The 25,807-nt window shown below is 48.7% G+C and overlaps 1 protein-coding gene across 2 annotated transcripts in view; it reads right to left on the reverse strand.

Moving 5' to 3' along the window:
• ITGA4 (integrin subunit alpha 4) overlaps positions 1 to 25,807 on the reverse strand; it is a 628,337-nt gene that overhangs the window by 233,194 nt on the left and 369,336 nt on the right. For both annotated transcript variants that reach the window (XM_078681473.1, XM_078681474.1), the window contains 2 exons: positions 22,821 to 22,915; positions 11,274 to 11,364 (listed from right to left, as the gene is read on the reverse strand). In XM_078681473.1, the coding sequence (XP_078537599.1) occupies positions 11,274 to 11,364; positions 22,821 to 22,915 (186 nt within the window). The remainder of the gene's footprint in view (positions 1 to 11,273; positions 11,365 to 22,820; positions 22,916 to 25,807) is intronic.

Consider the following 25,807-nt stretch of genomic DNA (forward strand, 5'->3'; position numbering starts at 1 on the left):
TGGAAATGGCCACAAAGCTGGCTAAAGTTGAAGCAATAGTGCTGTGAATGTTGTGCATGTCTCTGATGTAAAGTTGCATTTCGTCTGCATATTAAGATATTACACGCTCTCCGTCTCCTAATGGAATGCCCCAATGCATACCCCGGATGTACATTACCAATTGTGAATGGAAATGGCGTTTGATAAGAGGGGCCCGACTTGACCCTGATTAAGGGGTCAGTGTATATTAATTTTACTGAGTGCAAAAAGCGATGACCGTTGCCATATCGGGACAGTGCAATAAAGAGGTGTCCGATACCAAGGAATCAAAGGCCTTTTCAAGGTCTAAGACCAGACATCCAGCATGAGGCCAAGCATGGCTGGCATAAGTCATGACTCGAATGAAACCTCGTAAATTCAGAGAGGGATTGTGATCAGGGACAAAACCATTTTGATCCGAGTGGACCAAACATGCAACCAGGGGTGCCAAATGATCCACAATAATTTTCACAAGGATCTTATAATCAGTATTGAGTAGAGCCAGTGGTATGTAGGAGTCTATGAGTAGTAGGTCTTTATTCAGTTTGGACAAGGTTATGATTGTTGTCTCTCTCTCTGGTATGCCTAAAAACAACCAAACGACAGGACCTCCCCGTAAAACATTAATAAGTGTGGGGCCAATTGAAATGCATAAACCTGTAGCGCTCTGCAGGAACACCATCAGGTCATGAGGACCTTCAAGTAGCCAACGCCTTTATTGCTTCGTTAAGTTCGAAAAGTGTAATAAGTCCATCTAGGTCCACTTTCTGTTCCATGGTATTGCAGGTAGTGTTGGGTTAGCAAAGTAGGAGTCACAAATCTTCAGGTTAGCATCTGTAACCGTCTGGTACACCTGCGAATAGTGATTTGTTATTTCATCATGGATAGCGTGCTGTTTATAAAGGAGGGTATCTGTAACAGCTTGTAGTGCAGTCATGGGGCATAGTGGCTGATCCTACCGTATAAGCAGCACCAGAAGCTGACCAGCTCTAGCTGCTGTGGCATGTGTATGAGCCAAGCGTGCAGTATTATTCGGGCAACACAATCTTCCCAAAACAGGAACTTGTTTGCTTCGTCAGCTCATGCATGGCCCTGGGATCATCAGATGCCCGAGTTTCCATGTCTAGAAGTGGACTTTCCAATCAGGTTCTCTGTTAATCAGTTGCCTCATGCTACCCTGTATACCTAAACAGTGTCCCTGCAGTATCACCTTGAAGGCTTCCCATTCTAGTAATCATGTGAAAAACATGCTAATATTGTTGTCAAAGTATTCTGTGATCATTGACCCAAGGAAAGCTCTAAATGGCAGATCTTCCAACAGTGCAAGCTGCAGGCGCCATGTACAGATGGGAGGTGGGGTGGCTTCCCAATGTAGTTGCAAAAGGTGAGGGTTGTGATCAGAGTAAGTGCATCCCATGTACTCAACATGTGTAATAGAAGGGAGCAACAATGGTGCTCCAACAAATCTATCAATAAAGACATGTAGGTTGTATGGTACAGAATAAAATGGATATAACTTTGTAGCTGGGTTACGGTGACACCAGAAGTTGACCAGCAGCCATTGATGGAGCCAATCAGTCAGCACCTGGGCATTTGAAATTGCAGTTGTGCCAGGTAAAGGGGGGGAAGGAGCGATCGAGGGCAGTATTCAGTACAGTACACTATTAAAGTCTCCTCCAAGAAGCCAAGGTGTATCGCTCCATTTAGATAGTGTTTGAGAGAGCGTGGAAAAATGTGGTCTGATCAGTGTCGGGCGTAAATGGAACCAAGAAGAACTGAGCGGCTGTCAAGCCATCCTTTTACCAGGACATATCGACCCTCTGGGGCCATAATCAGGTGCATTTTTCAACTGACAGTATTGTGTCCGGAGACGTCTACCACGGCACCAGAAAGCTGCCCCAGCACAAGTCGCAGCACCAGTCTGGTAAGGGCAGTCTACTGAGGAGTGCCCTGCTTCCTCCAACCAGTCCCATGCATCCTTTGGGGAACTGAAGAAATGCATCTTTCGCCCAACGCCAACATTAATCGCACCAGAAAGAGGAGGGCATACCGGATTTCTAGCTCATGAAGCTGGCATTTAACTGCAAGAAAAGAGTTCAGTTGTTTTTGAACCATTACAGTGTAGAATGGGAAAAACATTATCTTGCCGTTGCCATTGTGATTTCACATAGCTTCTGTGCCTTACGCACGACAGCATCTCTGTGTCTGTAGTGTAGTAAGTGAATCAGGAATGGTCTGGGGTTGGAGCCCGGCAGTAGCTAGCGTGCCGGCACACGGTGGGCACACTCCACCAAGAAGAACTGTGAAAATGTATACTGGGGTAACAGCAGTCACAACCATTGCTCCACATAGGTAACAGGATCTGATCCCTCTGTACCCTCCGGTAGGCCCAACACTCTCACATTGTTGTGGCACGATCGGCCTTCCGCATCCTCCATGCGGTGCTGGAGGGACTCAACTCACCCTTCCATCAGGCGCATTGAAGAGTCAATTTCTCACGTCCACAGCTGGGGCTCTTCAATTGTCAGTTCAGTGGTGCGAACCTAGTCCGCAAGTTTGCGGTGATCCGCATGAAGCAGCGTCAGGTTCCCTGTGTCTATTTTGCGTTCTAGGGAGGTCTGCATAGTCTTCAGAGCAGTACCAATCTTCTCCACTGCTGCCAAAGCAGAATCAAGTTTGTTACTTATAGAAAGCGGAGGAGCTACCACATCCGAGGATCCAGCACCACTTACCAGTCGGTCATGGTTGGGGGGTGGGGGCTTCGAAGGTGCTCTCTGTGTAGTCGTATGTGGTGGTCCCATTGCCCCCTATGTTAATGATCCAGTCCAGGGTAATACCTTTGCTCCCCCTATGGGCCCGTTTGCCAGATCCCAGCAGCACTAGGGAAATGGCAGCATGAGCAGCTCCCAGATCCGAGAGTGGAGCAGTAGTCACTGCACATCTAGGGTAAGCCAAGGGCAATGGGGGACCTGGTGGAACAGACAGAGTGCGGTCCCATTGAAGAACTCCAATATTCACTCATTGCCAGGAACAACAGTGGGCTGCGCAGATATGAGTGAGTGGGCCCACTTACAGAAGCAAGGCAAGATACAGGAAATTAACTGCAAGCCTCTGTAGAACAGGGCGAAAGAATACTATGAAGAGTACCCTGTCAAGCGAGTTTGAGGCCTGTCACAGAGTTTAATGTCTGCAACATTTTATCCCAGTAAGTCAGAAGCAAGGGGTAGGCCCACAACGAGTGAAGGTCTATGTCTGGTAGTGAGCACCGGGGACATATTCCAGCCGAGCCTGGAAAGTTTTATTGATCCTAGCTGGTGCAAGATAAGTGCTGTATTTGAAGGCCCCCCACCCCCCAGGATAACTTATGCGGTTATGCCAATATTTTAGACCAGTCCGAGACACAAAATATTTTGGCTACATCTGTCTTACAGACAGTTTGGAGAGGAGCCCGGGTTTTATCAGCCTGTTGCAAGAAGGCCCTGTAGAACCATCTGATAAGCTTACCCCAGGTTTCTGCCACATATTCAGAGCAGGGTGAAGAGGGATTTCCTAATTCATTCATAGATGTTAAATTGCCCGGATAGAAGGTTTAAGATTTGTCTTCAAAAGTGGGAAAGTCCATCAATTTACCTGTAAGAAATAAATCACCTATTGAGGAAAGTCCCACTGTATGCCATGGTCTTCCCGATTTCAAGCGGGCTGTTTTGGTCAATAACCCCACCAGAGGGAGATTGGGGCAAAGGCCCTCCACGCATTGGTTAGTTTGTTTACTCGAGCTAAATCGGATGTTGAGAATGGGGTGAATACCTCAATACTGAAAATTCAAATGGGTGGAAGGGAACAGAAAGTAATATAATAATCTGTCTTGAAAATCAGCCCTTGATTGCCCTGCCTCATAAAGAGGGCCCAGAGAGCCAATGGGCCACCCACTACAGCTGTGCTGCTAGGTAATTAGCATTCAAAATCAGGGAGGGCTACTCTGCCCACCTCCAACGGAAGTTTAAAAGCAGCGAGGGCTACTCTGCAACATCTAGGGCACCAGAGAGAGGTGGTCAGGGTAGAATTCAGTTGATTAAAGAAGGAGGAGGGGATTAAGAGAAGATGATTGGTAAAATAGTAAAGAAGATGGGGAGAACCACCATCTTCACCAAGGCTACTCCCCCACTTACTGAAAGAGGTAGAGATGCCCAAAAATGTATTTGTTAGGGGAACGCTCTCATTGCTTTATGTAAGTTACCATCCCACAGGTAAGCTGGAGAATGGTTGATTCCTAAATATAGAAATGTGACCCTTTCAACTGGTAGACTGAGGTCCAGCTGCAGTTGGAGAGGGAGTGTGCAGGTTCATTGAAGGGGAAAAAATACAAGATTTCGCTCAGTTCACCTTAATACCCAAGAGGGTTGAAAAGTCTAAAAATACCTATGCAAAGATAGATAAGTCAATGTTCGCATCTCGGGATTAAACAGGATATCGTTTGCGTATAATTATATCACGTGGTCTGGTCTCTGAGTGGTATACACCAATAAGCTCCATGAAGATGGAGGTGGGCTGCCAAAGGCTCAGTAACCATGGTGAATAATAGTGGCAAATAATAGTGGCAACAGAGGGCAGGCTTGCCTGATGCCTCCATACATGAGCCATGAGGCTGAGCAACATCTGCCAGTTTTCACAAGAGCTGCAGGAGTCTGTATACACTTCCTCCAGCGGGGTCTTATGCCAAACAATCACAGCCCTTTGAGCAGACAATCCCAATGTAATGAACAAAAGCTTTCTCTAGTTCCAATGTGATGAAGACTGCATTGTGAAATTGAGCCACAGACTAACTTTTAATGTGCCATAGTCGGTATTACGGCCTAAAACGATGTTAGCCTGATCTTCATGAATTATATCCAGCAATATTGGAAGTAGACAACAGGCTAGTATTTTGGTCAAAATCTTATGGATAATGGGTGGTACGCAGCAAGGTCCATCATATCTTGTAAGAGTATGGGAGAACTGGGCACAGAACTCAGCCAGTAGGCCATCTGTTCCAAGGACCCTTCCTCCAGAGAGATCCTTCAAAAGAGAGCTAATCTCTTGGGTTGTAATTAAATCATCTAGGGCTAGCCAAGCCTCTTGAGAGAGGCAGGGAAGGGAGGTACCAGTGATTAAACGGTTGAGCCTTGCGTCTGATATCAATGGTAGGGGTGCTTAAAGCACAATAAAGTTAACATGAAAAGCAGAATTATTACTCAGTTGGGTATGGGCGGTGCGTCCTGAAGGCAGAGAAATGGCAAGCAAGATGGTGAGCAGGATGGAATCCACATAACGATGTGTAAACAGCCGCACCAATCGGCAGCTGAATTTGTCACCTTCATTAGGGGTATTGGCAATGTGAGTGCCACAGTCATGACAGGGGAGAAGCTCCATTTTGTGAAAAAGATCGCCCTGCACCACCCGAAGATCATCCAATTTTTTCGGGGAGGTTACAATAACCTTTTCCATCTGTGAAAGGGAGGCTTCGTTCAATTAAACATCTTGAGGAAGCACTCTGCAAACACCGACCATGGTTTTGCCCTCTTGTGACCACTTTAAAAGCTTCCCTCTCAATAAATAGGAAGGAGAAGGATCCAGTGTTTTCCTGAAAGAAGCAATCAATGTGTTTGATTAATGGCTGGAGATGGACTATGTCCTCTAACATCGTGGCTGAAAGCTTCCACGTGAGAAATGAGAACTGCAGATCCCCCAGCCAGCTCCATAGTTAGGGGAAATGGTCATAGAGGACCCGGGGATAATAACGTATAGAGAGGTGAAGAGCTAATTAACCTTTCTAGATGTGAGTGTAATTCATGGACTGGGGAATAAAAGGACAATTCCTGACATGACCGGTATTTAAGGCACCAAGTATTATCCAAGAACCAGCGGGTTAGCCACTGGCGAAGATAAGTGGTATTAAGCGCCACAGAGGCTGAGGAAATGGAGGTATTGATTGATCAAAGTTAGTTTCGAGGACAGAGATTAAATCCCCTCCAAATATCAAGGAAGCACTAGGCCAATCTGCCATGGTAGCAGTTATGTGGGACTAAAAGGCGAATAGTCTTTTGCATGGTTCGTAAAAGACATTCAGGTTCATTAAGTATGCCCCTACAAGTAGAAAACACTCATCAGTATCAATATGTACCCTATGTACCGCCTCCCAGCTGCTCCGCCCACCCGCGCACTTGGCCTTAAATGGCGACCGTGCGACGCAGGTGAGTGTGACCCACTTGTGGGACACCCCCGCGCCGCACGGCCACCAGCTGCTGCGTGTGCCCCTTGCCTGCCCTCTGCCTCGCTGCTGCCTCGTTTGCCGGTTGCCGGCTGCCTCCGCTGCGGTTGTTTTTGCCCTTGTTTTGTCGTTAAATTGTGCCTGTTTTGTTTTATTTTCATTTTGCCCTTGTTTTGTCGTTAAATTGTGCCTGTTTGCTTTTATTCCATTTTCCCCGTGTTTTGGTGTTTCCTTCCTTGTTGTCCGCCTACCTCGCCGCCCTCCGCCCTCCCTTCCCGCCACCGCCGCTTTTCCCCGCCCCTTTTTCCATTCTGTACCCTCCCCGCTCCCGCCTCCCAGCTGCTCTGCCCACCCGCGCACTTGGCCTTAAATGGCGACCGTGCGAACGCGCAGCGGGCGCGCCGATTGTGCGCCGAAGGCGCGCCAAAGGTAAGCCCGTCTGCGCCCGTCCGCGACCGGATCGCGACCAGCGCCAGGACCCCTGGCCCACGAAGACCCCGACCGACCCGCCTGACGTACTCCGCCGCCACCCTCACCGCTCTCAACACCGGCCGACTCCCAGATTGCCATCAAGCCACTCCACGACGTACCCACGGACCTTTCAGCTGCCACGCCTGCAAGTTCACCTGCATCCGGACCATCCTCGCACCAGCACCCGCCAAGTCGAACACCAGCAGCACCCACCTGAAGTGCATCCTGCTCAACACCCGCTCCGTCCACAGACACGCCATCGAGCTCTGGAACCTGCTCGACACCACAGCCCCTGACGTTGCCTTCCTCACGGAGACCTGGATGAACGCCTCTTCAGCTCCCGACATCGCCATCGCCATCCCGGAGGGCTACAAGATCGTCCGGAGGGACCGAAACGCCAACCAGATGGGAGGAGGCATCGCCATCATCCACAGGAGCACCATCCGTCTCACGACCAGCACCGACAACACCCTGACCAGCGCAGAACACCTGCATTTCCAGATCCACACCAACCCGAACACCACCCTCAGAGGCACCCTGATCTACCGACCCCCGGGACCACGCACGCAATTCAGCGAGGACATCGCCGACTTCGTCAGCCCGCATGCCCTCCCCTCCGCTGACTACATCCTCCTGGGAGACCTCAACTTCCATCTGGAGAACAACAACGACCGCAACACCAGCACCCTGCTCGACAACCTCGCCAACCTGGGACTCAAGCAACTGGTGTCCACCCCCACCCACCTCGCCGGACACACACTCGACGCAGTCTTCTCCTCCAGCACAGACATCGACTTCAGCCACGCCACAGAGCTTCAATGGACGGACCACAGCTGCGTCCACTTCACCTACAAGAGAACGACGACCCACCAACACCAGCAACAGGCCGCCCGCAGAAGCTGGAACAAGATCACAGCAGACCAGCTCGCCACCGCCCTGAGCCAGCACCCTCCTGCCAGCTCTGCGAACCCCAGCCAGGCCGCCGACAACCTCACGAAGTGGATCAGCAACTGCGCGGACGAACTCGCCCCACTGAGGACCCCGCCTAGCAGACCCGGCAGCAAGAAGGCCCTATGGTTCACCGACGAACTCAAGAGCTCCAAGAAGAACTGCCGAGCCCTCGAGAAAGTCTGGAGAAGGGAACCAACACCGGACAACAGGACCTCCTTCAAACTTGCCACCCGGAAACACCACCAGCTGATCCGCGCCGCCAAGAAAACAGCATTCAAGGACCGGTTGGACAACAACGCACACAACTGCAAGGAACTCTTCAACATCGTGAAAGAGCTTTCCAACCCCAGCGCAGGAAACAACGACATCACCCCATCGCTTCATACTTCCACAACAAGATCGCGGACATACACAACAGCTTCAACAACCAACCAACGCACACCATGACCGAGCAACCACCCCCCACCACCACCCTCCACGCCTGGACCCCGATCAGCACCGAAGACACCATCCGCACGATGAACTCCATCCACTCCGGATCACCGACCGACCCCTGCCCTCACCACGTCTTCAACAAAGCCGACGCTGTCATCGCACCCCACCTGCGGGACATCATCAACACATCCTTCGACACCACCATCTTCCCTGAGAGCTGGAAACACGCCGAACTCAGCGCTCTACTCAAGAAACCAACAGCGGACCCCACCGACCTCAAGAATTACCGCCCCATCTCGCTCCTCCCGTTTCCAGCCAAAGTCATCGAGAAGACCGTCAACAAGCAGATGGCCGCCTTCCTCGAGACGAACGGATCCCTCGACCCATCACAGTCCGGCTTCCGAGCCAATCACAGCACCGAGACCGCCCTCATCGCCGCCACCGATGACATCCGAGCCCTGATGGACAATGGAGAAACAGCGGCCCTCATCCTCCTTGACCTCTCCGCGGCATTCGACACGGTCTGCCACCGCACCCTAGTACGGCGCCTCAGCAACATCGGAATCCAGGACAAGGCGCTGGAGTGGATCATCTCCTTCCTCGACGGAAGAACGCAGAGAGTCCGCCTACCACCGTACAAGTCAGAGGCCTCCGAAGTCATCTGCGGCGTCCCCCAAGGATCATCTCTGAGCCCCACCCTCTTCAACGTCTACATGAGCCCCCTCGCGGCCATCGTACGCAAACACAACCTCAGCATAATCTCCTACGCCAACGACACCCAGCTGATCCTCTCCCTGACCAACGACCCCGCCGCCGCCAGAGCCAACCTGCACGAAGGGATGAAAGAGGTAGCCGAGTGGATGACGACCAGCCGCCTGAAACTGAACTCGGACAAGACGGAGGTCCTCATCCTGGGCTCCTCACCCTCCGCCTGGGACGACTCCTGGTGGCCTCCCGCCCTGGGCACCGCACCCAAACCGACAGACCATGCACGCAACCTGGGCTTCATCCTGGACTCCTCCCTCTCCATGACCAGGCAAGTCAACAACGTCTCCTCGGCGTGCTTCAACATCCTACGCATGCTACGGAAGATCTTCTGGTGGATCCCCACCGAGACCAGGAAGACCGTCACCCAGGCCCTCGTCACCAGCCGACTGGACTACGGCAACGCACTCTACGCCGGTACAACCGCCAAGCTCCAGAAGAGACTCCAGCGGATCCAGAACGCCTCAGCCAGACTCATCCTCGACATCCCACGAACCAGCCACATCTCCGGACATCTGAGAGACCTTCACTGGCTCCCCGTCAACAAAAGAATCACCTTCCGCCTCCTCACCCACGCACACAAAGCCCTACACGACCAAGGCCCGAGCTACCTCAACAGCCGAGTCAACTTCTACGCTCCCAAACGCCACCTCCGATCAGCCAACCACGCCCTCGCCGCCGTCCCCCGCATCCGAAGAGCGACTACGGGAGGAAGGTCCTTCTCCTACCTGGCCGCCAAGACCTGGAACTCCCTCCCGACCGACCTGCGCCTGACCCAAGACCACCTCTCCTTCAGGAAGAAGCTGAAGACCTGGCTGTTCGAGCAGTAGCGGCACCCCCCCCCCCCCCCAGCGCCTTGAGACCCTACGGGTATGTAGCGCGCTTTATAAGTGTCACTGATTGATTGATCTGCTCTGAATGGTACTCCAGGTTTAATCCACAGCACTACTCCGGGAGCATAAGTGATGTATCCCATTACAAACACCTGTACCTTCCACCTGGATTGTAGTTTGGACAGCTCCACGGCTGTTAAATATGTTTCCTGTAAAAGGACGATGTGTGCCTTCCAAAGGCACAATTCTGCATGTACCTTACATTGCTTTTGCAGAGAGTTAATGCCCCTGACATTCAATGCATTCTGATTTCAGCGAAATATGGTGGCAAAAGAAGTATGTAGGAGATGACTGGGAGAAATGACCCTGGAAGTGTATATGCCTCTTCTAAGGAAGTAGAGCATGACGGGTGGAGATCAATGTAACAAAGTAGGCAGCAACCAAACCCTTAATGGATGCTGAAAGCAACCACTGGGCAGTACTCAATACCATTACGCATCAAAGTCAAACATAAAAGGAACAGTACTGCCCAACCAAGGGAAGGGGAAGGGAAAACAAACAGTGACCACTGTAGTCCCTCAGCCATTAGCGCCGAAGCAATAAAGAGAAGGACGTGGCAACAACACCCAGAGCACCTCAACCCCACAGAAACATTTGTGTTACATTATATAAAGAGCCAAGACAGTCCCAAGAAAAATGAGAGCCTAGATGATAGTAGGCCACACACCAGCGGAAACCACCCACTCCAAACAAGGTAGCACAGTAATGCTTTAGCAAAGCCAGGAGATAGAAAGTGAGCACTGGAACCAATAAGTGACTGACCGGTGGCATCTACACCAAATCTGCAATACTTTAAGTCATAAACATCGACGGCTTAATTCCCACCACTTGCCCCTGGGCAGGGGTAGTCTCCAGCAACCGTCTGAGGCACTGTGTTGTAAGAACTGCCACCTTGCCCACAAATGAGATAAGTGTTCACCAAAAGCTCCTTGCTGAAGGAGGGCGTATTTCCTCCAACTCCACTGCCTTACCCAAGGGCATAGGATGGTATTAAAAACTATCCCATCTTACCAAAAGGCAAGAGTAGAGTGTTGTCTCTCTCTTTTCTTCCTAAAGTGTAGAGTGACTGTAACAGAAGGGGGAAAACGTCTTCCTAACGTGGGCTGAGGAGCAGACATGCTGCCACCTCCTCAATTTGGACAAGGATAAGAGGGCTTTTTTTGCTCAGCCAGTGTTTACATTGGCTGCATTTATGGTCAAATGACTGGTGGACTGCACTGTTTTGTGATAACACACCATTGTATCAAGGTTTGCATGCCCATACTATAAAATCAGAATGTACAGTTTGGTGCAACTAAACAAGGTATAGGCACATTTGATAAAAAACAGCTCTTAAGTAAAGTATACATGACCATCATTTATTGATGTTTGCTCACATAATATGCTCTTCAAGTTAAACTGCCATCCATATCATACCCGTGCATTGTTAATTGACAAAGTCAGGCCTCAAGAGCACAGACACCAACATGAGAAAACAGCATTGTTTTATTCACCTGAATATCCATTCCCATCTGCATCAATGCCACCAGAAATGGACTGCCCGAACATTCTTAGAGTACTGCTAATTGTATGTCCTTCTATTCTCTGAAATATAAAGGAAAAAGCAGAAGATTAAAAAATTTAACTTTCTACATTCCGGCTACAGAGCAATAGGACATATCATTTTAAGAAAGCATTTGCAAAGCCAAATCGGATGTGCTTCGCAAATGTCTTACTGGCGAATTAATTGTTTGGGAAATCCATAGAGGCAACTGGCTACATTAAAAGTTTAGAAAACATTGGGCCAGATGCATCAAAGGGTTTTGCCCATTCTGTGTTCATACATATGGCCCATTGATTTTAATATTGCGAAGCTGGCAGCTATGTTGTGTGACCCAGTGTTTGCTGTAACTTAAATTAGTACAAACATCAAGGACAGTTTTTCTTTTGGGGTAATTTCTTAACGATATTAAATGTTATGGGGCCTAGGAAGTGTATCCCTATTGAATAAATCATTAGAGGCATGAATAGTCCAACAACTTATAATTGAAAATACATTCCATATTAAAAACATAAGTACCAAACATTGGTGATAGAAATGTGAATAAGCGACAGTGCAGCACTCAAGTGATACAGCTTCAATATAGTGAGAAGGAAAGGTACATGGACTAAAAGATTAAGTGAATGCTGTGTTTACAAGTTGATAGAGGGAGATTAGTTACTGTCCGAATTCATACTAGTTGCATTTACAACGTGTGTGTAGGCCAAAGGTGAAAATGATGCTGATGTTTTGACATCCAACGTTCACATTTATAGTGTCATCGTCAGAAGAGCAAAATTAAGGAAACAGTAACTCTCTTGATACTTGGAAGCAGGGGAGAGGAATATGAACAGTACTCAATCTCAAACAAGAAAACAAAGGTTTAAATATCCTTTTAAGGCGTCAAAGTACCACTCTCGTCTGTCTGTGGAACATGGACTTGTAAATGTACTTTGAGGTAAATGTCCCTTAGGGTAAACAAGATTATAATTATGTGATCAGGCAGGTAGGTAAAATACGCTCATTTGTGTTTCTTCACCACTACACCGTCTGGAAGGGAATGACAACTCACAGCTGCTCTAAGAGTGATTTGTCAGTGTCTGAAAAAACAGAAAAACTATATATGTATTTTTCTTTAGATATAGATTTTTGGACTATACATGGTGTAGTGTGATCTATTTATTTTTATTGATTCATTCAATAGGGTTACAATTCACATGACCCATAACATGCAATACTATTGACCCTGAAAGATTGACTGCTCTTGACTTGATGTGCAATGTTTCTTGCATTGTCACGTTGATTTCCTAGCTTCACCATCTGGCAGCATGTGTGCGCCGCGGAGGAGCATTGGCAGGGAGCGGATAGACGGGAAGAGTTAAGGGAAGCATGAGAAAGAATTATGGGCCATATTTACAAGGAAGTAACGCAGCATGGTGCCGCAAGCTATTTGGCTGTGCTGCACTGCATTACTTCCAAAGCAAAGGGATGCGCCATATTTACAACATTCTGACATCTCCCTGAGCTCTCCCCTGCGCTGGCTCACTGGTAGTCATGCCATGGTGCAAGAGTGCCTTCTTTGGGAGAGGATTGTTTTTGTGCAGGAAAGGACACCTTCCTTCACAAAAACAATCACAAGAGGTGTTTTTCTCTTTTTTATGTGTGCTGCAGAATGCAGCACGCATAGAGGAAAAAACGGGGAGAAATAAAAGTATTTCTCCTTGCTGCGCCTCCTTATGCCTCCCCTGGGGTGGCGTAGGATTCCGACGCATTCCCAGGTTTACAAAAGGTTGCAAATCTGGGAATGCGGCAGAATCCATGGATGTTGCGTGGGAACACCCACAGCAACACCCATGAAACGCCCCTTTCACGCAAGGTACTGTGTGAAAAGGGTCTGTATTTACAAGTATATGAAAAGTCACACAGGGTGGCTTTACGTGTCCTTGTAAATATGGAGCAGCACACTGCGTCGCGGGTGCGTCACAAAACGTGCCGCACCAGTGGCGCAAGGTGCTTGTAAATATGCCCCACTGTGTTTTTTCTGGATGGTACAGTACCCACATGTCTCAAACAATTCTGGAATACGGTTACTCATTTTACAAATCCTGACACACTCTCTGGATCAATCCAGACTTTGACCTGTTGCCACAACCCCATTCTTAGCTAATATTCTTGAGAAGGTGTTCATCAAACAGCTCACATAGTACCTTGAATATAGCTCAACCAGTGACAAGCACTCTCCATTGTGTTTGAGGCGTGTTCAGCATTTTGTGTAAAAATTGAGTTATATTCTATTTTAGCGTCTGACATCTTTCTTTGCAATTATGGAGTCTGCATGATCTGTATGTTTGTCATTTGCTCTTTAATGCTTCTTCTAACTCTTGCTGCCACTAGGAAGCTTTTCATTTTGTAGGTGTGACATCTTTCAATAGCTCATCAGACACTAGGAAATCTTAACACTGTGAAGAGGTGGTAAGCTTGGCAGTTATTTCCACCTATATTCCAGAGTTTCACTCTTTCAGCAGAACTGATAGATCTTTTTCCCAGAAATTCTACACAACTATCGGAGACAGCAGCAAAAAACAAACAAACACCAAAAAGGACTGAATCAGTGAGCCCTCCACAAGATGTCATGAAGTCCCAGTAGCTGATAGAGTCAATTAAGGCCTTTCAGGAGTACCATAAAACATTTTAAGTAGGACCTGGGCTTTGGTACCAGTGATCTGATAAGGGTTTTACAGAAAGCACTGATCACAACAGAACACATATGCATCACTCTACACTGTTGTCATTTAGTGTTTTATGCCATTGCATAGGCTAGCTTGCAATTCGGCCCATTCTATTAATAGGGGAAGTGAGGATCAAACTTATACTGAGGCTTAGGATTGCATTGAATATCTTGGACTCACACTTTTGGTTTCTCTGCCAAAAATATAACATGCTTCAGTGCCTATTTTAGTCAACATTGAAAACAAGGAAAATTAATTAAGACATGTCAAAGAATCATTCAGATTGCACTCACGTTTTACATCTCATATACTATGTGTTTGTGTTTGAAAAGATAAAACTGTAAGCTCTGTAAATCTGCATTCCTCCATTGAGGATATCATTCAATACTGATGGACTGTGCTTTACAGAAATGTAGCAAATCTATATTTCTGGTAGATACATTCCTTGACAGTTTGCACTAAGAAACTGATTTTATACTTTTTTCATCGATTAGGAAATAACGAATGGAAAACATGTTGGCCTGGTTAGTTTTGTGTTTAACCAGTTTGCATCATTTCTTAGAAAGCAAAAGTAATTCTGCAGTATGGATTAATATCATTAAATTTGTAACAATACATTCAAGGCTTTGGCTACTTTTCTTTGAGATGGAATAATGAATGAATCAATCAATCAATCCAGGTTTGTAAAGTGCAGCTACTCACCCGTGAGAGTCTCAAGGCGCGGGGGGAGGCCACGGGGAGGGGGAAGGGAGGTGGAAGGGGGGAAGAGCTGCTGATCAGTCTGCGCTATGGTGTTCAGTCCACGAGCCAGGTCTTGAGGTCCTTCCTGAATTGGGTCAGCGACGGGGATTGTCTAAGGTGGGTCTTGACAGCGTGGTAGGAGAAGGCTCTTTCTCCAGTTCTTGTTTTGTGTATCTGAGGGACGGTGGCCGGGGCCAGATGGGTGGAGCAAGTTGTCTGGTGGGGACGTGGAATGAGAGGTGGTGATTCAGATATGCGGGTCCTTTGTTGTGGAAGGCTTTGTAGGCGTGCGTAGGGAGCTTAAAGGTGATCCTATTGTTGACTGAGAGCCAGTGAAGTTCTCTGAGGTGTTCAGAGATGTGGCTGCAGTGGGGAATGTCAAAGACCAGTCTGCCTGTGGCGTTTTGAATGTTCTGAAGTTTTCTGAGGCATTTCGGGGCGACGCTAGTGTAGAGTGTGTTGAAGGAGTCGAGTCTGCTGCTAATTAGTGCGTGCAGTTCATGTGGAAGCATGATGAGGTAATAGCTTTGATTTGATGGTTCATTGTGAGCGAGGAGTCCAGTATGATGCTGAGGTTTTATGCGTGGTCGGTGGGGGTGGGCACAGTGTGGAGGGCCACCATGAGTCATTACAAGCGGATGGTGAGGGCCCTAGGATGAGGACTTCGGTCTTGTCCAAGCTCCTTTTGAGGAAGCTGCTCTTCATCCAGGTGGCAACAGCCTTCATTCCTCTGTGGAAGTTGTTCCTGGGTTATTGGTTCGTTGGTGAGGGAGAGGATCAATTGGGTATCGTAGGCAAGGGAGACAATGTGGAGTCCATAGTACCCGACGATGGTCGCGAAGGGGCCATGTAGACGTTGAAGAGGGTGGCACTCAGGGAGGAACCCTGGGGGAGTCCGCAGTTGATCTTTGTGGGTTCGGAGAGGAGAGAGGTAGTCTGACTTGCTGTGTTCATCCTGTGAGGAAGGAGTGGATCCAGTCCAGGGCCTTGTCGCGGAAGCTGGCGTCGTGGAGTATAGGGTTAATTTAGATACATAGTCAAGAGAACCACAGCTCATGGGGTAATGGCATTTATTTTGCAAGTAACCACATATATAACGTGACATTAAGGCAAATACTAATATGTTTTATTTATAGTGCTTCAAGATAAGATTGAAATACAACGCACTACATAAAAAGAATTATTATTATTCTGCCAAAGGAGGTTCAAGGAGGATGTTGTGGACGAATTGGACAATAGTATATAAATTGTGAGAGGTCATAGTCAAGAAGAGGGAATCAGAGCAAGTGCGTTGATACCACAGTAGAGGATGGCTTTTCCACCTTAGAATACAAGACTATTGATGGAGGTAAAGGATGAGATAATTTACCTTAAGAAGGTTCTATGCTAAATTCACAGTATATGGAGACTAAGTTGAGGTGTTTTTCAAAAAAGAGCTAAGAGTCTAGGGATAGGCCAAATAAAGAGGCTTTGAAAGTAGCACTGAAGCCTGCTGAGGACTAGTGCTTATAGTTATGGCTGAGTGAAAAGTAAAATGAGGGTAAACCTTTCAGATCTTGGGTAGATGAGTGGGCAGAAGACGATGTTTTGGTCTGTAACGTTGATAGTCACAAATCACTGTCAAAGTGGACCCACAGGCTGCGAGTGCAGGGTTTAGGGTAAGGCAGAGTCTGGAGGAAGAGCAAAGAAGCATGAGAAACTCTTGAAGACAGAAGATGATAGAGTGTAGATAATAATAGTTCTGAAGGATTAAAGGAGTGCTATGAGACTCTTAAAGAGGATCTGATAGTTGTGATAGGGAAGAGGGAGAAGTATTCACCCATAGGTAAGTACCACAGGAATAGGAGAGTGCGAGAAGCCTGAGCATAGCACTAAGACAGAATTATGTTGACCAGGTACACAGAAGGAGAAGAGAAATTGGTCTGCAACAGTGAAATCCAGATGAAACAACGTTACACTTGTGTCAAACATGGCAAACAGTGAAGAATGAACATTGAAAAGCAGTGATGATGGTTGACCAATGTAGCACAGTTAGTGATTTGAGAGAGTTTTTTCATTAAGTGATTTTTGCAGATTCCAACGTGGACAGTCCTGACCCAGTCAGAACCGGTCGCTCCACCCGCTCCCGGCCGTCCTCGCATCTGCTTTGAGATCTATCTCTGTCAATCTGTGCCCCCGACCTCGCCTGCTTCCTGTAATATCGTATTCTGTGCCCCCGATCTCGCCTGCATCCTGCGATAGCGTGTGGTATCGTATTTGAGCCGGACTGTGATATCGTATCATATTGAGACTGCTTTAACCAGTATCTGTGCCACACTGTGCCCATGATCTCGCCCTGCATTGTTTTGTTGTTGTTTGGTGCCATTTTGTTGACCCAGCCCGTCTCTCCTCCCCGCTCCCTGCCGCTGCTCCCCTGCAGCCCCACCCCCGCTCCCTACAGCATCTTCAACAGATCCCCTCCCCACTCGCCACCCCGCTCCCGCCTCCCAGCTGCTCCTCCCTCCCACTGGATCATAAGGAAGGACCTGAGCGGTGAAGAGCTGTGACCGTCCTGACCCAGTCAGAACTGGTCGCTCCACCCGCTCCTGGCCGTCCTCGGATCTGCTTTGAGATCTATCTCTGCCAATCTGTGCCCCCGACCTCGCCTGCTTCCTGTAATATCGTATTCTGTGCCCCCGATCTCGCCTGCATCCTGTGATAGTGTGTGGTATCGTATTTGAGCCTGACTGTGATATCGTATCATATTGAGACTGCTTTAACCAGTATCTGTGCCAGACTGTGCCCCCGATCTCGCCCTGCATTGTTTTGTTGTTGTTTGGTGCCATTTTGTTGACCCAGCCCGTCTCTCCTCCCCGCTCCCCGCCGCTGCTCCCCTGTGGCCCCACCCCCGCTCCCTACAGCATCTTCAACAGATCCCCTCCCCACTCGCCACCCCGCTCCCGCCTCCCAGCTGCTCCTCCCTCCCACTGGATCATAAGGAAGGACCCGAGCGGTGAAGAGCTGTGACCGTCCTGACCCAGTCAGAACCGGTCGCTTCACCCGCTCCTGGCCGTCCTCGCATCTGCTTTGAGATCTATCTCTGCCAATCTGTGCCCCCGACCTCGCCTGCTTCCTGTAATATCGTATTCTGTGCCCCCGATCTCGCCTGCATCCTGTGATAGCGTGTGGTATCGTATTTGAGCCTGACTGTGATATCGTATCATATTGAGACTGCTTTAACCAGTATCTGTGCCAGACTGTGCCCCCGATCTCGCCCTGCATTGTTTTGTTGTTGTTTGGTGCCATTTTGTTGACCCAGCCCGTCTCTCCTCCCCGCCGCTCCCCGCTCCCTGCCGCTGCTCCCCTGTGGCCCCACCCCCGCTCCCTACAGCATCTTCAACAGATCCCCTCCCCACTCGCCACCCTGCTCCCACCTCCCAGCTGCTCCTCCCTCCCACTGGATCATAAGGAAGGACCCGAGCGGTGAAGAGCTGTGACCGTCCTGACCCAGTCAGAACCGGTCGTTCCACCCGCTCCTGGCCGTCCTCGCATTTGCTTTGAGATCTATCTCTGCCAATCTGTGCCCCCGACCTCGCCTGCTTCCTGTAATATCGTATTCTGTGCCCCCGATCTCGCCTGCATCCTGTGATAGCGTGTGGTATCGTATTTGAGCCTGACTGTGATATCGTATCATATTGAGACTGCTTTAACCAGTATCTGTGCCAGACTGTGCCCCCGATCTCGCCCTGCATTGTTTTGTTGTTGTTTGGTGCCATTTTGTTGACCCAGCCCGTCTCTCCTCCCCGCTCCCCGCTCCCTGCCGCTGCTCCCCTGCGGCCACACCCCCGCTCCCTACAGCATCTTCAACAGATCCCCTACCCACTCGCCACCCCGCTCCCGCCTCCCAGCTGCTCCTCCCTCGCTCAGCACCCTCCACTATCCACTTATGTCAGAGCGGCATACGCGCAGCGGGCGTGCCTTAAGCGCTCCGAAGGCGCGCCAAAGGTAAGCCCGTCTAAGCCCGTCCATGCACGGACCGCGCCCAGCGCCAGACCCCCTGGTCCCCGCAGAGGCCATCCCTCCCGCCGAACGTACGACGCCGCCACCCTCACCGCACTCCACACCAGCCGCCCCCATGACTGTCACCGAGCCGCCCCAGGAAGTACCCATGGACCCTTCACCTGCCAAACCTGCAAGTTCTGCTGCATCAGGACCCACACTACAACCACAAACGCCAATCAGAGCTCCAACAACAACCACCTGCAGTGCATCCTGCTCAACACCCGCTCGGTCCACAGACACGCCATTGAACTATGGAACCTACTCGACACCACTTCACCAGACGTCGCCTTTCTCACGGAAACCTGGATGAACGCCTCATCAGCACCCGACATCGCCATAGCCATCCCGGACGGATACAAGATCATCCGAAGGGACCGCATTAACCAAACAGGAGGAGGCATCGTCATAGTCCACAAGAACACCATCCGCATCTCGACTAACTCTGACGACACCCCCATAGCCACCGAACACCTCCACTTCCAGATACACACCGACCCCAAGACCACACTCAGAGGCACCCTCATCTACAGACCCCCAGGACCCCGCACAGAATTCAGCGGAGACATTGCTGACTTTGTCAGCCCACAGGCCCTCCCCTCCGATGACTACATTCTCCTAGGGGACCTCAACTTCCACCTGGAAAACAACAACGACAACAACACCACCACCACCCTGCTGGATAACCTCGCCAATCTCGGACTCAAACAATTGGTGAACACCCCCACCCACTATGCCGGACACACGCTCGACCCAATCTTCTCCTCCAGCAAGCACATCTCCTTTAATCACCTCACGGGACTCCACTGGACTGACCACAGCTGCGTCCACTTTAGCTTCAGAAAGACCACGACCCACCACCACCCGCAACAAGTTCCCCGCAGAAGCTGGAACAAAATCACCACCGACCAACTCACCACATCTCTAAACCAAAACCCTCCCGCCATATCAACAGACCCAAATCAAGCAGCCATCAATCTCGCACAATGGATCTCCAACTGCGCCGACGAACTAGCACCCTTGAAAAACCGTCCCAACAAACTACGAAGCAAAAAAGCCTCCTGGTTCAACGACGACCTCAAGAACTCCAAAAAGAACTGCCGCACCCTCGAGAAAGCCTGGCGAAGAAACCCAACCACTGTCAACATGACCACCCTCAAGAACGCCACCCGCAAACACCACCAGCTGATCCGCACCACCAAGAAATCAGCATTCAAGGATCGACTAGACAACGCCCACAACAGCAAGGAACTCTTCAGCATTGTCAAAGAACTAACCAATCCCAGCGCCGGCAACAACGACATCACTCCCTCTCAAGACCTCTGTGACTCTCTAGGCTCGTTCTTCCACAGCAAGATCGCAAACATACATAACAGCTTTGGCGACCAGCCTACTGCCCTCAGCACTGAACCGAAGCCCCCCACCACCACCCTCCGCGCCTGGACCCCGATCAGCACCGATGACACCATCCGCTTGATGAACTCCATCCACTCCGGATCGCCAACCGACCCATGTAAATGCCCCCATCACATCTTCAACAAGGCCGACTCCGTCATAGCACCCCAACTCCGGGACATCATCAACTGCTCCTTCAACACCGCTACCTTCCCGGATAGCTGGAAACATGCCGAGCTCAGCGCCCTCCTGAAAAACCCCCCGGCTGACCCCACCGAACTTAAGAACTATCGCCCCATCTCGCTCCTCCCGTTTCCCGACAAAGTCATAGAGAAGACTGTCAACAGTCAGCTCGCCGCCTTCCTTGAGTCTAACAGTTCCCTCGACCCCTCACAGTCCGGCTTCCGAGCCAACCACAGCACCGAGACCGCCCTCATCGCAGCCACAGACGACATCCAAACACTGCTCGACAACGGGGAAACAGCGGCCCTCATCCTCCTGGACCTCTCCGCAGCATTCGACACTGTCTGCCACCGCACACTTGTACAACGCCTCAGGAACATCGGGATACAAGAGTTCCTCGCCGGAAGAACCCAGAGAGTCCGCCTCCCCCTTTCAGATCAGAGGCCACCGAAGTCATATGCGGCGTTCCACAAGGATCATCAATCAGCCCCACCCTCTTCAATGTCTACATGAGTCCCCTTGCATCCATCGCACGCCAACACAACCTCAACATCATCTCTTACGCAGACGACACCCAGCTGATCCTCTCCCTCACCAAAGACCCAACCACCGCCAAAACCAACCTACACGAAGGGATGAAAGACGTAGCCGAATGGATGAAGAACAGCCGCCTAAAACTGAACTCCGACAAGACGGAAGTCCTCCTTCTATGATCATCCCCCTCTGCCTGGGATGATTCATTGTGGCCCCCGGCACTGGGCATCGCACCCAAACCAACGGACCATGCTCGCAACTTGGGATTCATCCTAGACTCCTCCCTCTCGATGACCAGACAAGTCAACGCCGTCTCATCATCGTGTTTTAACATCCTACGCATGCTCCGAAAGATCTTCCGTTGGATCCCAACCGAAACAAGGAAGACGGTCACCCAAGCACTCGTTACCAGCCGACTGGACTACGGAAACACCCTTTATGCCGGAACCACAGCCAAACTGCAGAAAAGACTTCAACGCATTCAGAACGCCTCCGCTCGACTCATCCATGACATACCTCACCACAACCACATATCCGGTCACCTGAGAGACCTGCACTGGCTCCCCGTCAACAAGAGAATCACGTTCCGTCTCCTCACCCACGCACACAAAGCCCTCCACGACCTAGGACCCAAGTACCTCAACACTCGCCTGACCTTTTACACCCCCAGCCGCCAACTACGATCGTCCAACCAAGCCCTCGCCGCGATTCCACGCATCCAGAGAGCCACCATGGGAGGAAAATCCTTCTCCTACTTGGTGGCCAAGACATGGAACTCCCTCCCCACCCACCTCCGTCTCACACAGAACCACCTCTCCTTCAGAAAACAACTCAAAACATGGCTGTTCGATCAGTAGCGAACCCCTCTCCCTTAAGCGCCTTCAGACCCTCTGGGTGAGTAGTGCGCTATACAAATTTCAGACTTGACTTGACTTGACAGTGTTGTAGAGGTTGGTGGTATTGAGGGTTTACCAGGAGATGACCTTGATGATTTGTAGAGCACAGAGGTCAGATGCTGGAGAGGTGAGCCAGAGGCTTGATACTGAGTATGGAATTGATACAAGGGAATAAGAGGCTCATAGAGCAAAAATAAAGACTTCAGCAAAATCCTAATCATCGAAAGACAGTTAATCAAAGTGAAAACCTAAATATAATTCAAGGTAAAGATGTGGAACTTTCATGTGTGTAAAATACTTTAAGCAATTAGAAAGTAATTACAAAATATATTCAATGAACTACTGCAAAATGTCTGGTTTTATGCCCAGTCTTCCTGATTGTTTTAATACAAGGGGTAATTTACTCCTAAGGACTGAAAAACAAATGCAGAGACGAGATAAATCTAACACGGAGCCCATTTGCTATTGATAATTTGCCTTAGCATGCCATGCTAATTTTGCCTCTCTATCCTCATGCACAGAAAACCAATACTTATACTGAAATGGGCACCAACAGCTACAGAGGTTGGGATACACCTGTGATCAACCTTACAAATAGACATCTGTATAGTAGCCATACGGCCCATTAAACACTAATTTTCTTTCAATCTGCAAATGGAGAATGGAGCAAAGAGGTTACAGTGCCCAGGCAAAAAAAAAAAAATCAAAATACTACGAAATCATACTCCAGATATTCTTGAACAATCATTCCTTCCTTGCAGCAGAACAGATTAACATTATTAATAAAAAGGTTATAACCATAAATATATTGAAATTATGTTTTTAACAATATTTAGATTTGAGTCTGATGCATGTGATCACATATCATTAAGGCCAATAAAATCCCATTATTTAAAATCACACATGTCTAAGACTTGCAGTTATATATATTAGGCCAAGAAATATGATGGTTATTGTATTGAAAAGATTATATCTTCTCTGAGAAAACAGTGACATCAGAAACACCTGTGAGAAAGTTGATGTTATTCCATTCTCTCGTCCATTGTAGATGTATATGGCTCCTTGCAGATCATCTTCTTGTGGAGCACCAATTGCGACATCTGCAAAAATGCAATCATGAGTTGCTTACTAATAAAACAGACCCTAAGTCTTAAAAACCATAATCTAACATAACATTTTATCCACCAATATTTTCATTTCTCTAAGTGAGGTGGACAAAGCCATCACTAATGTTGCTTAAGGCATGCATAGTTTAAGGACACAATAAATCAGCATATTCATATCATGGAAAATTGAGAAGTGACTCTGCTTAATACAAATAATAACATACATATTTTGTATTGCTGTTGCATCAATGTATGAAGCCTTACGTAATCATGGAAACGTCGGAGATGTAGAGCGGCTTGAGCAGTGTGCCAATGAAATGTTAAATGTAATGCACGTATGTTAGATGCAGTTGCTTTTTTCAGAGGACAGCTATTGCTGAACCTTACAAGATCACTTTTGAATCTCACTGGGCTACCAAAAACACATGAGAACCTTTCAATTTTTCTGATAGAGCTAATAAAAGGCAGTACATAAACAAGAATAGAAGTCAAACATTAGACTAATATATTAAACTGAGAAAGGGCAGGTGCTACATTAACACCATTATAGACTGCTGCCTTATGGTGCTCCTCAATAAGTCACAAGATTGTGACAGATTACAACATATTACTTCTCAAAAGTTCTGGTTGTAATGGGAGGAAAAGCACAACAATGGAAAACTTCCATTATGAGGAGACCTCTGAATATTATTTATCCAGGACTGAATTAGGGTAGGTGATTTATGCAAGAAGAGAAATCTATTTTGCAATTACTGATTAGAAACGTTATGTATATTACAAGGGCATGTACTATATCTCCCATAATATTATCAGAATAAAAATAAGATTAATTTGCAAAGCTGTAGGAATAATATACCCAACTTGCACAGTACACAAACAGAACGGAAACCCATAACCTATGTGAGAAAAGAGTATACAGGTATTGGCAAATCTAGTAGACCTGGCTCTAATGTGTAGTGCATGCTAATACAGGGATGCAGAAAAATATTTCTTTATGATAAAGACTATTAGTATTTATATTGCTTGGTAGTGAAGATGGTGGTAAAAAGAGTGGTGGTATTGTGGTGATGAGACTGGTGGTATGAGTGTTACCAATGTTAGTTGTGTAACTGGACCTGGTGGTGTGTTACTGGTGGCGCAGTGTTATTTTTGATGGTACTGTTAGTGTTTGTGGTGTTGGTGGTATCTTGCAGTTTTGGTGATGGTATTTTGGCTCTGTGGTGTTTGTGGTACTGTGGTGTATGTTGGGGTGTGGTGTTGGTAGTTGTAGTATTGATCTTGGCAGTGGTGGCTCCCTCATTGGGGCGTGGCCCCACTGCTTTTTCACGGTGGGAGAAGGCAGAAACAAACGGTAAAAACTACCATTTATGTTACTGCCCTCTCGCATTGCGAGAAAGCAGAAGGGCCTCTGTGCTTGCCTGGTTGGAGGTGAATTTTGTTGTGCGCGCTGCATCACATTTGGCGAGTCAGCGCGCGCAACGAAATTTGTTTTATCAATTTTTTTCGGTACTTGTCCGTTTCCCGTATTTTACAACCCCCCAACCTGCCCCTCACCCGCCCCACATCACCCGTGGCTGGCAGGAGAGGGGCATAGTGCAAACAGTGCGCAATGCGTGCACAGCGTACATGTGAATGAGTGCCTGTCACCTGCAGGAGAGGTGCATAGGACGAAGAGTGGGTGATGTGTGCATAGCGTACTTGTGAATGATTGCTCGGTCCAGGAGAGGTGCATAGTGATGTGGCACAGTGTTTACCGGCCACCTAGCGCACAGTACATTTTGTAATGCTGGCTCGGGCTGCGCAGTTCACTCATTAACCTCCACAGCGGCCCACCCAGGATCTTTGAAATGATGGCCCTGTTTTGACAAACAACTCGAGCGCTCTGATTATAGTATAGTGTTAATAAGGTGGGGCGAAACAACACTTTCCTGAGCTGCAGATTCACTTGTCGCGTGGGCTGCTGACCATCCTGTGCCAGGGCGTTTTCACTGCAGACCTGCAGGGGCTGCCGTTAGTTAGTGAGATCGATGGCCAGATAAGATGTAAGCAGACAACAAGAAAGCGCCCTGTTCTCTGCAATCATAACACAGGAACAGCTCCTCATAATATCTGCCCTGCAGGTGCTTTTAATGCGATATGCGTGGCAGCCTGCAGACAACTTGTTCGGAAATATATGTGATTTTTAATCATTGTTATTTTGTCACCAAAATACACCGAGGATTTAGGGAGGTTTATTTTAAATAATCAGCCCTGGCTAGACCACAATTTTTTAGTCATGCATCGTGCTGGAAACAGTGGTTGACGTTGATAAAATGGCGACATCACTTGAACAATGTAGTGGCTTGTTTCAGCTGTCCGTTGTGACACAGACAGGATTTCTCTACACAAATTCGACTGTACATACATAATATCTGAAAGTGAGGGGGGAGCGGTGAAGTGTTGACATCCATTGTCCAACTATTGCATGTTGTACCAGTTTCATCGTTTCACGTAGAGCAATGCGATTAACAATATGTATGTTAATTGTTTTGGTGTTTGGCTACTCTCCTATATAAGATGATGTCTCTCTTTGGTGGAAAACATGGTGGCCGCTGGTTAGGGCCACGCGCGCATCTCTAACGGACCTCTCCCTAGACCCTGAGTAATGCAGCAACTGTGCACTGTGGCCGGCGGATTACCGTAGTTGGAGGTCCCGGGGGTGTCAGAGGGAGAGGGTCTGCAGCCGCATCTCCTCTCGGCACTTTCCCGTCTGTGTGCAGTTCGGAGAGACCCGGCGTGATCACCAGCGCAGCAGCGCAGCCGATGTGTGTGAGCCTGGTACCGCCCCCTGCCTCCCTTCCACGGTGGTCTGAAGCAGCCGTGGAGCTTCGACGGAGCCACAGGGTG

Source organism: Lissotriton helveticus, chromosome 3_1, assembly GCF_964261635.1.
Source record: "Lissotriton helveticus chromosome 3_1, aLisHel1.1, whole genome shotgun sequence".
Taxonomy (NCBI): domain Eukaryota; kingdom Metazoa; phylum Chordata; class Amphibia; order Caudata; family Salamandridae; genus Lissotriton; species Lissotriton helveticus.